At 38.1% G+C, this 18,141-nt stretch overlaps 1 protein-coding gene across 1 annotated transcript in view; it reads right to left on the reverse strand.

The window, feature by feature from the left end:
* Positions 1 to 240: 240 nt before the first annotated feature.
* MACROD2 (mono-ADP ribosylhydrolase 2) overlaps positions 241 to 18,141 on the reverse strand; it is a gene marked incomplete at its 3' end in the record, with an annotated part of 1,963,559 nt that continues 1,945,658 nt past the window's right edge. Inside the window, 3 exon segments of the mRNA XM_082670986.1 lie at positions 241 to 284; positions 17,115 to 17,120; positions 17,123 to 17,179. Coding sequence (XP_082527112.1) covers positions 241 to 284; positions 17,115 to 17,120; positions 17,123 to 17,179 — 107 coding nt within the window.

An 18,141-nucleotide genomic window follows, 5' to 3' on the forward strand; every position in this document is an offset into this window, starting at 1 on the left:
ATGCATTCATGTGGGTCCCCCCACCAAATAAAACTTTTTTTTTTTTCCTTTTTTTCTTTCTCTTTCTGCCGGTAAACAGAACAAAATGCGGCTGGAGAAATTAGAGCAAAGGATTCCCCATCCTTCCGTGGGACTCGCCTCCCCCCCCCCCCCACAGGGCACACAGGTGTCTTTTTCCACCACCACCACCACCCCCCCCCCGCCCCCCGGGGCCCGGGAGGCCTGCAATGCTGAGGACTGTCATTTACTTCCATTTCTTTGTTCCTTTGCTTCATCTTGTGCCCCTGCCGAAGATAAGGAGAAACCATTTGTTAGATTAAAGATATCTTCATAGGTTGAGCAAGGAATATCTTTTTCATACAGCCATTTAAATGCTTCTCACCCCTCAAATGTGCCTAGAAAGATCTTCTTTGACTATCCAAGAGCTTTGGATATCTGAGCTGTAATTGCAGGCACGGGATAAATCACTGCTAATAAATGTACGCGACATTGACAACGTGCTTGGCTGATGGGGGTGATTAACTCAACTCTTCAAGGTATTCTTTGAGAAACCTAATCTTGAACCAATGTGTCCTCCCTTCTCAGCCCTTTCATGTGCTCCAGTTTCCAGGGCTCATCATAGAAACAATAATAATTTACATGACGCTGATTTGCAAAAGTCATTGATTGTCATCCCACCACTTTGAGATCTTATTAAGTAGGCATCTGCCGTGTTCTCCACTTGTGAAAGAACTCTAAGAAGATACCCTGCCTTAGAAGAACCTATAGGGAAATGCATAGATCTTAAGTATACTTCAAACTGTTTTGAAAAATGCATTTAACCCACATCATTCCCATTGGCCCAGAAAGGTCCCTTTTCAGTTATTAACCGTACAACTGATCTGATTTCTATCACCATAAATTACATCTCTTCAAGGAGGAATTGGAGAGATGATCTCTGAGCTAACTTTCTATTCTAGTGTCCTATGAATCTTAAAAAAAAATCCTTTGAGGTGTGTGTGTGTATAGAAAAGCGATATCATGCTCATTGTAGATAATATTTAAAATACCCCAAAGTAGACAAGCAAGGATCCTGCATAATGCCTCTATTGACAAGAACTTCTGTAGTTAATATGGAGCATTTCCTTATATTATTTTTCCATATCTTTCATATGTATATACACAATCATACATTTTAATTTTAACAATTAAAATTGTAAACAGAAAGAACATTACAGACAACCTTAAGACATATCTAGAATATGTTCACTATCCAGATTTAATATGTGTTAATATTTTTCAAATTTCCTTGTGATCTTTATTTTACTTTAAAAAAATAAAACATTATGGGTAAATTAAAGTATTTACAGATAAATTAAAACTATTTCTCTTCCTTCCCAGAGATTACTGAATCCTGATATTAGTGTGAATCAACAACATGCATGTTTTTACACTTTTACACACATATGTATTTACAAATACAGACACAGTGGGAAGTATGTAGTGTCATCTTGTGTATTATAAAATGTACGTAAATAGTAATTTGTCTTACTCTGTTTTTAACCATTCGTCAATTATTATTGTTATAAATTTATAATCACTATATATTTTGATGTTCCTTTGTGTTTACCATTTTTCTTGGTTTGCAGTTGTTTCCTGCACACTACTCTTTCCTCTGGGCTCAATTTTCTTCTTACTGTTGTGCCTCCTTTAGTAGCTTTTAGAGAAAACGTATGTGAGTAGCAAGTTTTTTTCCTGAAAATGGGATATCATTTTCTTTTTTAATTAATTAAATTTTTTTGGCTGTGTTGGGTCTTTGTTTCTGTGTGAGGGCTTTCTCTAGTTGCGGCGAGCGGGGGCCACTCTTCATCGTGGTGCACGGGCCTCTCACTGTTGCAGCCTCTCTTGTTGTGGAGCACAGGCTCGAGACGTGCAGGCTCAGTAGTTGTGGCTCACAGGCCTAGTTGCTCCGCGGCATGTGGGATCTTCCCAGACCAGGGCTCGAACCTGTGTCCCCTGCATTGGCAGGCAGATTCTCAAGCACTGCGCCACCAGGAAAGCCCCTCATTTTCTTAAATGATAGTGAAACTAGTGAAGAACTCTATGTTGACAATTATTTTAATCCATGTTTTGAAGACTCAGAATTATTCCATTATATTCTGACCTAAATTCTTGATCTTGGGAAGCTTGTTGTCTGTGCAGTACCTATTTATTTATGGTTAGCTCTCCTTTCCCTCTAATTGTTTTAATTTTTTTCTCATTGGTGTTCTGTAGTACATAAGTGTGAATTTATTTTAAATATGTCCTTCTCGTAACTTATTATTCTTCTTTTAACTTAAAATTTATTACTTTCATCAATTCTTTTTAAAGGAACTCCTTTATTTTATTTATTTATTCATTCCTGGCTGCGCTGTGTCTTCGTTTCTGCGCGAGGGCCTTCTCTAGTTGCGGCGAGCGGGGGCCACTCTTCATCGTGGTGAGTGGGCCTCTTACTATCACGGCCTCTCCTGTTGTGGAGCACAGGCTCCAGACACGCAGGCTCAGTAGTTGTGGCTCACGGGCCCAGTTGCTCCGTGGCATGTGGGATCTTCCCAGACCAGGGCTCGAACCCACGTCCCCTACACTGGCAGGCAGACTCTCAACCACTGTGCCACCAGGGAAGCCCCTATTACTTTCATCAATTCTGATAAATCCTTGCCAGTATCTTTCAAATATTATCAACCAGCTCCTTTTAGAGCTCTTGTTGAATTGTCTCGGTTATTCTCCTTCTATCCCTTATGTCTCCTCATGTGTCATTTATATTACTATATATTTACTTGTTTCCTCCAAATTGTTAATTTTTCATAGTTTGCTTTTTTCTTACAGTTTTATATCTACTTTTTATCTTTTGCTGTCATTTAAATGTATATATTTTATAAAATCTTCAAAACATTCTGCTCTCAAGTTCTCATCATGCTAATCATCCTGTAATCTTATCCGCTAACTCTCACTCACGATGGATCATTTCCTTTTGTGTTTTGTAAGTCTTAAAATTGTAAACTCACCTTCAGAAATTTAATTCTTCTGTAGGAATTCCAAGGGATAGTTTTACATTTCCATTTGCTAACTCTCCCAGGGATAACACTGGTCTATAATCTAATATTAGATTAATTTTTCAGTTTGTATATTAACATATGACTTTGGATGGCATAAATTTGTGTTTCAAACGCATGGTGCATATATGTTTTCTACTTAGTATGGGAGTCTTTTTCTTTCCCCATGCAGCACCCTGGGCAGGCTCAAGTCTCCTTGTTAATTTCTTGAGCTGGGTTATGACTTACTTATGTAGAGCTATCAATTTCAGCTCCTTTCCTTGAGTGACCCAAGGTCCCAGGTGGGCATTAAAACCCAAGTCTCTAGCCTTAGAGCCTATCTCTGCACCAGCAACCAAACTGCAGCCCTTGGGGCTGCTGGATCTTCAGCTCACTAGATTATTGCTTTGGTGTTCAAATTCCTCTTCACTTCTGACACCTTAGCTTTCATGTCAGCTGAGCTATATGTTTTAAAATATTTTTGTTATAGTTTATCTCTCATTTCTAAGCATTTGTATTGAGAGGGGTTCTGCATTTTTTCCCCCACCTTTTCAGTCACCTATTGCTACAAAACAAGCCACTCCAAAACATAGTGGCCCCAAAACTCATGATTTATTGTTTCTAATGATTCTGTAATCTGGCTTGGGCTCAGCCTGGCAGTTCATCTGCTCCAGGTGTCATCCACTGGGGCCGGAACATCCAAAATGCCCTCTCACTTCCCAGAATCTCTCTCCATGTGGCCTTCTTCATTCTATAGCACAGCTTGAACTCCTTACAGGGTGGATGGATTCCAAGAGTACAAAAATGGAAGTTACAAGGCCTCCTAAAGCCCAACCTGGAAGCCACGCTTGGCCAGCCATGTTCCTCTAGAATCAAAAGTTCAGATTCTATAACCATCTTTACATGCCCTCAAATACTTGTTAAATTATTTTTCAATTTGCACAGTGTTCTATTGATTCATTGAACGGTTCTCCCATTGTCATTTATGATAGCCCTGATTTTTTACAATTATAAATTACACAACACTAAACATTCTTGTATTATGTCTTTGAACTCTAATTCTATTTCCATTTCATGGTATTTCTTTAATTTCCCTGGAGGTATGATGCACAGATCGAAAGGTTCTTTCTTCCTGTTGAACTACCAATAATGTCTACAAACCCAGCTGTGGAAGTATTTCTATGGGAACTGATGACATTCCTTAGGTCATACTGTTCGTTATGACAACTGTGTTCAGAAATGCACTACTGTTTAGGGAGCAGTACGGTATCATCAAAGAATTTTGTCCTGGAAGTATTTGAACTTCCATTGATCAGCTAAGTGTCCCTGTGCAAGTCACTTCTCCTTCCTGGAGGTGAGGGACTGCAGCAAAGAGGTAAGGGAGGAGCCATGATACATGGTTTTGCAATAAAGTTAAACTAATTTTGAACTTTAAGTTTTGACAACTTATTCATTTGGGTAAAGGTATGTAGATAGATTCATGTTTATAGTCAAGGAAAATATTTTGACATTGACCAAGGAAAACATTTATTTTGGTGCTGCATCTAGATATTGATCACACAGAAAAATAATAGTGTCTGTAAGAAAAAAATCTAGATAAGTCTATAGTTTGTTGGCAGCAAAAGGGCAAAAAAGTAAGGCAATACTGAAGAACTTGCATTTAAATTGTTCAGGTTTAATCTCACTTCATTACTTCTTAATGTAAACTTCTCTACTGTGTCATTTCTGCAGCTTAACAGGATAATCTTAAATACATAAACAAGGTTAAAAAATGTTTTATAAGACCATGTTTGTATAAGTTTATATTTTTTAGCCGTCCTATGCTATACACGTATTGCACAAATGCTATTATATTTAGTTTTAAATGATGTTTAAAACCGTGATAGGAAGACAGCTGCCTGCTTTCACATGTTCTCAAACTTCAGTCGGCCACAATGCTGGAGCTTGAGCAATGTGTCTGCCATGATGCTGGTGCAACATGGCCTTCTGGGAGAGTGCAGAGGCCTACTGAGAAGATGCAGGGAAGATGAAGGGAGGTGTGAATGAAAAATGGTGCCTGCCTACACTGCCACCCTGATGGTGAGCCCTGAGGAGGCTCAGGATGAGAAAGAACAGGATACAGGATACAAAAGATAATGACCTCATGCTGTGTAGCCATGCGCATTGGGAAACCCACTCATCTTAGCTAAGGCTTGCTCTGCTGGGGACACGAATAAGAACTGGCCATTCCACGATCTGAGCACTGTGGTGGTCTTATACCACTAGAGGGAAAACCTAAGACATGTAAGAGAAGCTGAAACAGCTCTGGGGCAAAACCTAGAGGAGTTCAGCTCACAAGAGGCACATTGCCCACCACACGATCATCGCTAGTGATTTTATTTTGACAAACCAACCTCTGAATGGGGAATAAAGCTTTCAAAACAAAAAGCAAAAGGAACAACAGATTATGAGCCTCCAACTAATACCCTAGTCAGGTTTATATACCTACAAAACTGCCTGATTTACCTGGGAATATCGTGCTCTGATAATGACTAAGAATGGGGCTCTTTTATTGCATATTCAGTTAAGCCTGCATGATTAAAAAAAACACATCTTTTCAGAATTCTGACCTTAAAGAAACAAAAGCCCTTCTAGGGGTAACTTGCATTTCTCTTCCTCTGTCTTTGAAATGTAAATGTTCTACCTGTTCTTCTTTAGGCATTTGTGTGTGTGTGTGGTCTCTAACAACCAAAAGGTACACATATGGTATACATTTGTCATCCAATTGGATAGACTGGGGTCCTGAGCCGTCTTTTTTTTTCTGGCTGTGCGAACTCTCAGGGGCTTTTTGCCATCTAAACCTTTGGTGCGTTAGCTTGTACAACGAAGGCCTTTACTTTCTTAAACTGTTTTGAAGAGTAAACTTTCTGGATCTTGGTTAGGTGGCATCTTTTGCATCTTTTCTGGGGAAGCCTCTTGTATCTTATTGGTTTGAGTCACTGTTAAGATATATCTCATTAATGGCCAGATGATGGTTCCTTTAAATTGGACTTCTGAATTGGTAAATTTTTAGAATGCTCTCATTATAAACAGCCGTTTTATTGGTACTTATTAAAAAAGAAGAAAATTAAAGGGTGGAAAATATATCTAATGGTTAGTTTAAAAAAAAAAGAAAAACCAGCTTGTGAACCTTTGCTTAATTATATTGTGGGATAGACATGTTTCACTGGGGAATGCTTCCCCTGCTTGGTATTATAAGACAGGGCATATAGATCTGCCTCTCAGGAAATATTAATTAAACATACTAACGGAAACCAATAAGGCTACCTGAACTTTATAAAGTAAAAACTGAGAACTAATATTCAAGGGCTAATAATAATAAAATTAGTGATTTTGCTCTGGGTTTTAACTTGCGCACTCAGAAAGAGGGCCTTGTTGAAGGTCTTATGCAAGTTTTTAAAGGCATGATAAATTAAACCCTAAAGTCCTAGAACATAGAACTCTTAAATTTCAGTTCAATTGGCAGTATTCTCACTGAAAAGCAAATTAAATAAAATATAGCTGGGCAAATCAACTTTTTAATATCATTTAGGTGACCAGTTCTTTGGGGAATTAAAAGCAACTGTCTTTGCCTTGCATTAAATCTCTACAAATCAGAAATGTAAATACAGCCCACAATGACCTGAGACTGAACCTAATCAGCTCAACCAACTAGAACCGGAAACCAAAGGCAAAAAAAGGGCAAAAGTGGCCCTTTTAAACTCCAACTGTTACTGAATGCAAGTTTGTGAACCTGGCACACAGTGAGGCCAAACAAACAAAAACGTCAGAGTTTGGAGCAGAGAGGTTTATTGCAGGGCCAAGCAAGGAAAATGGGTGGCTCATGCCCAAAAACTCTGAACTCCCCAATGGTTTTTGGGGAGAAGTTTTTAATAGGCAAAATGTGGGGTGAGGGCTACAGGCTGTGTGACTTTCTTCCAATTGGTTGGTGGTGAGGTAACAGGGCGGTGCTCCAGGAATCTTGTGCTCAGCCTGAAATTACCATCCTCCACCTGGGTGGGGGCCTTAGTTCCTGCAGAAGAAACTCAAAGGTATTGTTATGTATATCCCTTGAAGGAGGAACCAGGATCCCGCTTTAATCTCTGCACTATTGTTTCTTGACTGCTCCTCCTTTGTTTCTGCATTGCCTCACTTCCCCGATGAGCAGCTGTTTGAATCTGTCCTTTATAACAAAGGGAAGGGTCAAGGGAGGCTGAATGAAGCTTATTTCCTACAAACAAGAAATGGGGGACATGGAAAGGATTTGTACCCAGGAGGGCCCCACGAGTCCTGCTCAGTTTCAAAACTGCTGGGAAGGCTCTCTCAGCCAAAATCGAATTCCTAGCCTCCTTAAGGGTTTATCAAGAATAAATACAAATCTGAAAGCCTTTTCCATAAAGAGTAAAGCCTTAATCATCTGAACAAGCAACTTTAATTTATTCCAGTTGTTCTTTATAAAGTAGTAAGCTTATATTGTATTCTTTAATTCATAACTAAGTTTTTAAAGTGAGGCTATGACATCTCTAGTTTTGTCTGGTTATACGTCTGTGTACATGTTATACATATGAGATGTGTCTACCTCTGGAAAACATCAAAATTAAACTTATAAAAGAGCTCTATTTAATTGACTTAAAAGTAAGTGCTTACAAACTAAATATTTCTAAATATGAAAGAAACTACCCAGAATGAATTTCAGGTTCACATGATCTAGAAAGTATTCAATATTAAATTAACATGTGGTATTAAAGCGAGCTTAAGCTTGCTGGTTTATTGTACCTAGGTTTACTGAAGGTCAATACATGTTATTTCTGTTACAGAGTTTGTCAACAACAACAAAAAATTAACTTGGTATGATGAAATTCTTATAAGTAGATTAAATAAGAGTTTTTGGGTGAACTCTTTAGAAATAATTATGTTTTAGGAATGTCTACTTGAAAATAATCTCTCCAAATATCTGGTAACTAACTTGAAACTTTAGAATTGTGCTAAATTAAGTTAAATGATGAGAGTTTGTTGAATAGCTAGGTCATTCCCAAATAAAATAAGATACTGAAAAAATGACTGAACCTTGGCTTCCCTTTAGAGAATAACTAAAGGTGTTTAGAAGTATTAATAAATGTTTGGGGCCACACTGGGATATTTTTATAAGAAAGCACATGTTTTTAGAAATTATTATTGGTATTTATGTTTGCCATATAGAGTGCTAATGTAGAAGACAGTTCATAATTTCTTCTTAGTTTTCACTAGAAATTAAGGTTTTTAAGAGTTGAGGATTCTAAGCATGTAATTAAAGCTAATAGAAATAATAAAGGAACCATTTCAGTAGGAAAGTAAGATGTGTGTTGTGAACAAAAGAAGGTATGAAAAATGGAATTGCATTTTGTTAAGGGAAAAGAAAGTAATTTTGTCCTAGAGCTGGTTGTTTCTAGATGTGGGGAAAATTAAGGGGCAGAATAATATGCATACAGAAAGGGGTGGAAAAGGAACCCTGAGAATAGAGTTTTGTTCATGGTCAGGATTGGCTGAATTTAATTAAGTAGTGGATGGATTTTCTCGTTAAAAGTAAGCTGGTACGAGACTGGAGTTTCACTTTCTGTCTCTGTTAAGAAAACAAAGTTTTCTTGAAGTGCTGCTTTGGTAGCAGATTGTGTGAGCGTCTGTGCCTTTAAGTGACCTGTATTTACTTTTGAAATCTTTTGTCACTTTGGTTAAGTGAACAAGCTGTGATCCTATTTGACCAAGTGTTTTAAAACTTTTGACCTCCAGCTAACTTTAAAATGCTTCAGAGGGCCCCTAAGGAATCTCAGAGAAGAATATCAAACTGATTGGGCCTATGGTAAGTTAAATTACTTGAGAAACATTGTCAAGTAATTAGAGATGAACCTTAGGTTGTATTTTATGGATAAATGTCATTAGTATAGATATCCCAAAACGTATATGAAATTCCTAAAAATCTGATATGCCCTGGTATAATGTTATCAGTCATAATTCTAGTTATTATCTTAAAAATGTTGTTATATGTCACAAAAATATCCAAGTTTCTTGTCAATTGCATTGTAATCATATCTTTAACCATGTCATTTTAAGTCTTGTTGTTTATAGACAATCATTGTTTTACTCTGATAATTTTATAAAATGAACTGCAAGAAAATTCATAAGAAAGATTTTTAACAAATATAAGTTTCTGATAACTTTTAGATCATAGTGCTGAACTGCGTAAGAAATTACAAAACTCTAATGGAAAACCTGAAGACTTCATCCAGCTCATCAGGAATTAATCTTACTATCTCTCAAATTTCTTTGCTAGTGATACACAGAATACAAAAGGAATAGTTTGACAAGTTACAATCAGTTCAGTTTGGGATACATTGAGTATGACTCTGAAACTCCAAGAAGAGTCCTAGATATAGAATTAAGTTGATTTTTTTCATACAAAATTATCTACTACAATATATTGATTGATTAATATAATGCCAACTTATAATAACACCAAGTTCTCATTATATGTGGATCATTTCTTGAGCACTCTGAACTGTTACACTGACATACAGTACTTGCCCACTCCCATGACAACATTACACTAGTTTTATTTTAAAAGTCTTGTTACTGCATAAATAAGTCTCCACACCTTATCACTACCACATCTTCTTCCTCTTCAAAATTGTCTTGGCTGTTTTCGTTCTTTTTTTTTTTATACAGCAGGTTCTTATTAGTCATCAATTTCATACACATCAGTGTATACATGTCAATCCCAATTGCACAATTTGTCACACCCCCACCCCCATCCCCCTGCAGCTTTCCCCATTTGGTGTCCATACATTTGTTCTCTACATCTGTGTCTCAATTTCTGCCCTGCAAACAGGTTCATCTGTACCATTTTTCTAGGTTCTACATATATGCGTTAATATACGATATTTGTTTTTCTAACTTACTTCACTCTGTATGACAGTCTCTAGGTCCATCCGCGTCTCAACAAATGACCCAATTTCATTCCTTCCTATGGCTGAGTAATATTCCATTGTATATATGTACCACATCTTCTTTAACCATTCATCTGTCGATGGGCATTTAGGTTGCTTCCGTGACCTGGCTATGGTAAATAGTGCTGCAATGAACATTGGGGTGCATGTGTCTTTTTGAATTATAGTTTTCTCTGGGTATATGCCTAGTAGTGGGATTGCTGGATCATATGGTAATTCTATTTTTAGTTTTTTAAGGAACATCCATACTGTTCTCCATAGTGGCTGTATCAATTTACATTCCCACCAACAGTGCAAGAGGGTTCCCTTTCCTCCACACCCTCACCAGCATTTGTTGTTTGTAGATTTTCTGATGATGCCCATTCTAACTGGTGTGAGGTGATACCTCACTGTAGTTCTGATTTGCATTTCTCTAATAATTAGTAATGTTGTACCTCTTCGCCATATGCATGTCTTCTTTGGAGAAATGTCTGTTTAGGTCTTCTGCCCATTTCTGGATTGGGTTGTTTGTTTTTTCAATATTGAGCTGCATGAGCTGTTTATATATTTTGGAGATTAATCCTTTGTCCATTGATTTGTTTGCAAATATTTTCTCCCATTCTGAGGGTTGTCTTTTCGTCTTGTTTATGGTTTCCTTTGCTGTGCAAAAGCTTTGAAGTTTCATTAGATCCCATTTGTTTATTTTTGTTTTTATTTCCATTACTCTAGGAGGGTGGGTCAAAAAAGACCTTGCTGTGATTTATGTCAAAGAGTGTTCTTCCTGTGTTTTCCTCTAAGAATTTTATAGTGTCTGGTCTTACATTTAGATCGCTAATCCATTTTGAGTTTATTTTTGTGTATGGTGTTAGGGAGTGTTCTAATTTCATTCTTTTACATGTAGCTGTCCAGTTTTCCCAGCACCACTTATTGAAGAGATTGTCTTTCTCCACTGTATATCCTTGCCTCCTTTGTCATAGATGAGTTGACCATAGGTGCATGGGTTTATCTCTGGCTTTCTATCTTGTTCCATTGATCTATGTTTCTGTTTTTGTGCCAGTACCATATTGTCTTGATTACTGTAGCTTTGTAGTATAGTCTGAAGTCAAGGAGTCTGATTCCTCCAGCTCTGTTATTTTCCCTCCAGACTGCTTTGGCTATTCAGGGTCTTTTGTGTCTCCATACAAATTTTAAGATTTTTTGTTCTAGTTCCATAAAAAATGCCATTGGTAATTTGATAGGGATTGCATTGAATCTGTAGATTGCTTTGGGTAGTATAGTCACCTTCACAATATTGATTCTTCCAATCCAAGAACATGGTATATCTCTCCATCTGTTGGTATCATCTTTAATTTCTTTCAGCAGTGTCTTAGAGTTTTCTGCATACAGGTCTTTTGTCTCCCTAGGTAGGTTTATTCCTAGGTATTTTCTGCTTTTGTTGCAATGGTAAATGGGAGTGTTTCCTTAATTTCTCTTTCAGATTCTTCATTATTAGTGTATAGGAATGCAAGAGATTTCTGTGCATTAATTTTGTATCCTGCAACTTTACCAAATTCATTGATTAGCTCTAGTAGTTTTCTGTGGCATTTTTAGGATTCTCTATGTGTAGTCTCATGTCATCTGCAAACAGTGACAGTTTTACTTCTTCTTTTCCAATTTGTATTCCTTTTATTTCTTTTTCTTCTCTGCTTGCCGTGGCTACAACTTCCAAAACTATGTTGAATAATAGTGGTGAGAGTGGACATCCTTGTCTTGTTCCTGATCTTAGAGGAAATGCTTTCAGTTTTTCACAATTGAGAATGATGTTTGCTGTAGGTTTGTTGTATATGGCCTTTATTATGTTGAGGTAGTTTCCCTCTATGCCCACTTTCTGGAGAATTTGTATCACAAATGGGTGTTGAATTTTGTCAAAAGCTTTCTCTGCATCTATTGAGATGATCATATGGTTTCTATTCTTCAACTTGTTAATATGGTGTATCACATTGATTGATTTGTGTATATTGAAGAATCCTTGCATCCCTGGGATAAATTCCACTTGATCATGCTGTATGATCCTTTCAATGTGTTGCTGGATTCTGTTTGCTAGTATTTTGTTGAGGATTTTTGCATCTATATTCATCAGTGACATTGGACTGTAATTTTCTTTTTTTGTAGTATCTTTGTCTGGTTTTGGTATCAGAGTGATGGTGGCCTCATAGAACGAGTTTGGGAGTGTTCCTTCCTCTGCAATTTTTTGGAAGAGTTTAAGAAGGATGGGTGTTAGTTCTTCTCTAAATGTTTGATAGAATTCACCTGTGAAGCCATCTGGTCCTGGACTTTTGTTTCTTGGAAGCTTTTTAATCCCAGTTTCAATTTCATTACTTGTGATTGGTCTGTTCATATTTTCTGTTTCTTCCTGGTTCAGTCTTGGAAGGTTATACCTTTCTAAGAATTTGTCCATTTCTTCCAGGTTGTCCATTTTATTGGCATAGAGTTGCTTGTAGTAGTCTCTCAGGATGCTTTGTATTTCTGCAGTAACTTCTCCTTTTTTATTTCTAATTTGATTGATTTCTCTCCCTCTTTTTCTTGATGAGTCTGGCTAATGGTTTATCAATTTTGTTTAGCTTCTCAAAGAACCAGCTTTTAGTTTTATTGATCTTTGCTATTGTTTCTATTTCATTTATTTCTGCTCTGATCTTTATGATTTTTTTCCTTCTGCTAACTTTGGGTTTTGTTTGTTCTTTTTCTAGTTCCTTTAGGTGTAAGGTTAGATTGTTTGAGATTTTTCCTGTTTCTTGAGGTAGGCTTGTATAGCTATAAACTTCCCTCTTAGAACTTCTTTTGCTGCATCCCATAGGTTTTGGATTGTCATGTTTTCATTGTCATTTGTCTCTGTATTTTTTTATTTCCTCTTTTTTTTAGTGATCTCTTGGTTATTTAGTAATGTACTGTTCAGCCTCCATTTGTTTGTGTTTTTTACGTTTTTTTCCCCTGTAATTCATTTCTAATCTCATAGTGTTGTGGCCAGAAAAGATGCTTGATATGATTTCAATTTTCTTAAATATACTGAGGCTTGATTTGTGACCCAAGGTGTGATCTATCCTGGAGAATGTTCCATGCACACTTGAGAAGAAAGTGTAATCTGCTGGTTTTGGATGGAATGTCCTATAAATATCAGTTGAATCTATCTGGTCTGTTGTGTCATTTAAAGCTTCTGTCTCCTTATTTATTTTCATTTTGGATGATCTGTCCATAGGTGTAAGTGAGGTGTTAAAGTCCCCCACTCTTATTGTGTTACTGCTGATTTCCTCTTTTATAGCTGTTAGCAGTTGCCTTATGTATTGAGGTGCTCCTATGTTGGGTGCATATATATTTATAATTGTTATATCTTCTTCGTGGATTGATCTCCTCATCATTATGTAGTGTCCTTACTTGTCTCTTGTAACATTCTTTATTTTAAAGTCTATTTTATCTGATATGAGTATTGCTACTCCAGTTTTGTTTTGATTTCCATTGGCATGGAATATCTTTTTCCATCCCCTCACTTTCAGTCTGTATGTATCCCTAAGTCTGAAGTGGGTCTCTTGTAGGCAGCATATATATGGGTCTTGTTTTTATATCCATTCAGCAAGCTTGTGTCTTTTGGTTGGAGCATTTAATCCATTCACATTTAAGGTAATTATCAATATGTATGTTCCTATTAACATTTTCTTAATTGTTTTGGGTTTGTTTTTGTAGGTCCTTTTCTTCTCTTGTGTTTCCCACTCAGAAAAGTTCCTTTAGCATTTGCTGTAGAGCTGGTTTGGTGGTGCTGAATTCTCTTAGCTTTTGCTTGTCTGTAAAGCTTTTGCTTTCTCCATCGAATCTGAATGAGATCCTTGCTGGGTAGAGTAATCTTGCTTGTAGGTTCTACCCTTTCATCACTTTAAATATATCGTGCCACTCCCTTCTGACTTGTAGAGTTTCTGCTGAGAAATCAGCTGTTAACCTTATGGGAGTTCCCTTCTATGTTATTTGTCGTTTTTCCCTTGCTGCTTTCAATAATTTTTCTTTGTCTTTAATTTTTGCCCGTTTGATCACTGTGTCTCAGCGTGTTTCTTCTTGGGTTTATCCTGTATGGGACTCTCATGGCTATTTCCTTTCCCATGTTAGGGAAGTTTTTGAATATAATCTTTGCAAATATTTTCTCGGTTCCTTTCTCTCTCTCTTCTCCTTCTGGGACCCCTATAATGCGAATGTTGTTGCGTTTAATGTTGTCCCAGAGGTCTCTTAGGCTGTCTCATTTCTTTTCATTCTTTTCTTCTTTATTCTGTTCCACAGCAGTGAATTCCACCATTCTGTCTTCCAGGTCACTTATCCGTTCTTCTGCCTCAGTTATTCTGCTATTGATTCCTTGTAGTGTAGTTTTCATTGTTCATCTCTGTTTGTTCTTTAATTCTTCTAGGTCTTTGTTAAACATTTCTTGCATTTCCATCTTTGCCTCCATTGTTTTTCTGAGGTCCTGGATCATCTTCACTATCATTATTCTGAATTCTTTTACTGGAAGGTTGCCTATCTCCACTTCATTTCATTGTTTTTCTGGGGTTCTATCTTGTTCCTTCATCTGGTATATAGCCCTCTGCCTTTTCATCTTGTCTATGTTTCTGTAAATGTGGTTTTTGTTCCACATGCTGCAGGATTGTAGTTCTTCTTGCTTCTGCTGTCTGCCCTCTGGTGGATGAGGCTAAGAGGCTTGTGCAAGTTTCCTGATGGGAGGGACTGGTAGTGGGTAGAGCTGACTGTTTCTCTGGTGGGCAGAGCTCAGTAAAACTTTATTCTGCTTGACTGCTGATGGGTGGGGCTGGGTTCCCTCCCTGTTGGTTGTTTGGCCTGAGGCAACGCAACACTTGAACCTACCTGGGCTCTTTGGTGGGGCTAATGACAGACTCTGGGAGGGCTCATGCCAAGGAGTACTTCTCAGAACTTCTGCTGCCAGTGTCTTTTCCCCACAGTGAGCCACAGTCACTGCCTGCCTCTGCAGGAGACCCTCCAACACTAGCAGATAGGTCTGGTTCAATCTCCTATGGAGTCACTGCTCCTTCCACTGGGTCCTGATGCACACACTACTTTGTGTGTGCCCTCCAAGAGTGGAGTCTCTGTTTCCCCCAGTCCTGTCAAAGTCCCGCAATCAAATCCCGCTAGCCTTCAAAGTCTGATTCTCTAGGAATTCCTCCTCCTGTTGCCGGACCCCCAGGTTGGGAAGCCTGACACAGGGCTCAGAACCTTCACTCCAGTGGGTGGACTTCTGGTATAAGTGTTCTCCAGTCTGTGAGTCACCCACCCAGCAGTTATGGGATTTGATTTTACTGTAATTGCGCCTCTCCCACCGTCTCATTGTGGCTTCTCCTTTGTCTTTGGACGTGGGGTATCTTTTTTGGTGAGTTCCAGTGTCTTCCTGTCAATGATTGTCCAGCAGCTAGTTGTGATTCTGGTGTTCTCGCAAGAGGGAGTGAGAGCATGTCCTTCTACTCCACCATCTTGGCTCAGGACCTCATCAGGAATTAATTAACTGATAAATATAATTTATAATTTTATCACTTTCTGAAATATACTTCTAAGTTTTTTTTTCCAGAAAAAAATCTTCTCTCTTCTGCTTTATCAACCTACATGTTGATAAAGTATACCTTTGTAGACAAAGATGAAACGTTTATCTTTTTCTCTTTACCTGATCCTTCTAGTATTTGGCTTCTCCAGCTAGCTCTCCTGTGGACTTGATGGTTTATTGCAACCAGATTACTACTAGTTATACTAATCATAATAATTTGTGTTTTTTTGCTTCCAAATGCTGGTCCAATTTATGACCATGGGGAAGCACTGTGAATGAAAAATATTGCCTGTCATATTCTGTCGCTCCATGGTAAGTCGTCAGCCACTGCAGCCACCCCTAAGGGTGCACCCCGAGGGGACTCAGGATGGGAAAGAACAGGATATTGGCCCCAGATAGCTAAGCTGCACATCAAAGGAATGATTCCAAAGAGCCCAGATTCTTGCATCTTCCCATAAGTAGAAAAGGACTAAATTCATTAACTTGAGATATCTGGTTTTCTTTAATTAACAGTCAGTCATCTTTTCATGTTCCAACTACCTGGTCTTGGTTGTAAAACTTCTATAGTTCCTGCTTCCCCCCTTACCTCTTCAGAGCAGTCCTGACGAGCTATCCTAGGCTTGAAGTCCTCAGAAGGTCCACCAAATAAAACATAATTCTCAACTTTTAGGTTGTGCTTTTTTTTTTCAGTCGACAGAGGCAACCGTATCAACATATTTGTGTCTTGCCCTGGATGATGCACAATTCGTTTATCCCATAGTTTTTTTTTTTCACAGCTTAGTATTTTAAGCTAGGAATCAGAATAGCTAGGCTGGCTTCTTTTCTTTAATTCTTCTCTCCAGCCCTCAAGATACAAAAAAGTGTTACAGACCACTCATTATTCTAGCTATTCTTCAGACTTGGCTGAGTGATTTAGAATGTTGGTCTGGAAAAACTCGTAATCATTGTCTGGCCCCATTTATGTTCCTGTGGAATTCCGTGAGGCTCCTTCAACTCAACAAACCTTTGTGTAGAGGTGCAGGTCCACAGGTAGTGGTGTGAGAGGACGGGACATAGGCAGGCTTCTGTCAGCCCAAATACACTCAAATTCCTTTCCCATTCTCCAGGGCAAAGTTTAGTGTTAGGCTTAAAAACAGATATACTAAACAACTCAGCAGGTAATTTCTGGAAAAGCAATGCTTCAGAATCAGCTTGGGGTTGCTGAAATAATTTGATCACTCCAGGAAGCCAGGAGGTGAGATGCATGGAAAATTTTTTTTCTTGTTATCAAAGCTCAGAAAACCAGGGTATTGCATGATCTGGATATGCTGTAGCTTATCTTTTTCCTTTAAAGATGGTAAGTTTCTTACAATATGTTATTTGGTATAAATATTTTAAAAGTTTAGTCTGAAGCTAAACTTTTAAACGTTTAAAAGTTCTATCCACGGGACTGGATAGAACTGAGGGGAATCCAACATGCCTCTTACAAACAGTTTCTATGGCTGGCCCATTTGATCAACTGAAAATCTTGTAACAGAGGCAACTTACCTATTAATCTTCTTGCTGACTCTCTGTTGGGTCATTTACACTGTCAACCTGATTATTCATTTCAACTGGAACCAGAAAGGAAAACAAAAAGGTTAAAGATTTGTTAAACCCAAATCTCTTAAACATATTAAAATGGCCTGTGAATTGTTAAATTTCTGATTTCCTATCTTATACTTCTTTCAGTTTGTTTTCATTCATTCAAGATTTGGGGGCCACTCTTATAGATTTTTACTGGTGGGGGAATGGGGAGGGCAGAGTTGCTTCTTTACTAAACTGTAGGAGCTGAGTTGTCATTTCATACCAGATTTTTGGGTTGATATTTTGTGTGTATTTATTACCATCCTTAGGTAAATTCAAAGGCCTTAATAGATGTCTATGAAAATAAAGAGGAAACAAAGCAAACCAGATCATCGACGTGCAGAGAGGTAAGCAGCTTCCTCTAAAACAGCAATGCCAGTAGGCCTGCTTGGTTTGCCAGGTCTTCAATTTTGAAATTCAGAACTGACACTGTAAACTTGCCAGTGGGTGCACTGGCAGTGGACACCATGAAATAGAAAAGCAAAACATCTAACCAGATCGCACAGCAATGATAAAACGTGTGCTTTTACTCTACCGTGTGTTCTATGTAAACATTTGCATACAAATAGCACACAGAATTCATTACTACCATTGTCCAGGAGCCCAGAGCAGGCATAGCAGACACTGGAAAATTTCAAGGGTCAGTAGGTTAAATTAGATTGGTATTTTTAAAGCATCAAAGCCCATATTATAAACTGCAAGACTTATACAGATGAACAATGGCTAGACCAAACATAACAATAGAATTCTGACTTCAAACCTTTGTAGCAAGCAGCTCAGAATGGTCAGGACTTGGCCAGTGACTGCCAGCTTTCCTGTATTTTACTCCATGCTCCCAACACAGGACGAGCCAGGGAAAGCCAAATATGTTCCCAAACCAATCAGCCACTTCTAGTTAGCCCAAGTGCAGCTTCCCCTTACCGGCAACCTCCAATCAAGGATGCCTGAA

Source organism: Grampus griseus, assembly GCF_964374135.1.
Source record: "Grampus griseus genome assembly, chromosome: 14".
NCBI lineage: Eukaryota > Metazoa > Chordata > Mammalia > Artiodactyla > Delphinidae > Grampus > Grampus griseus.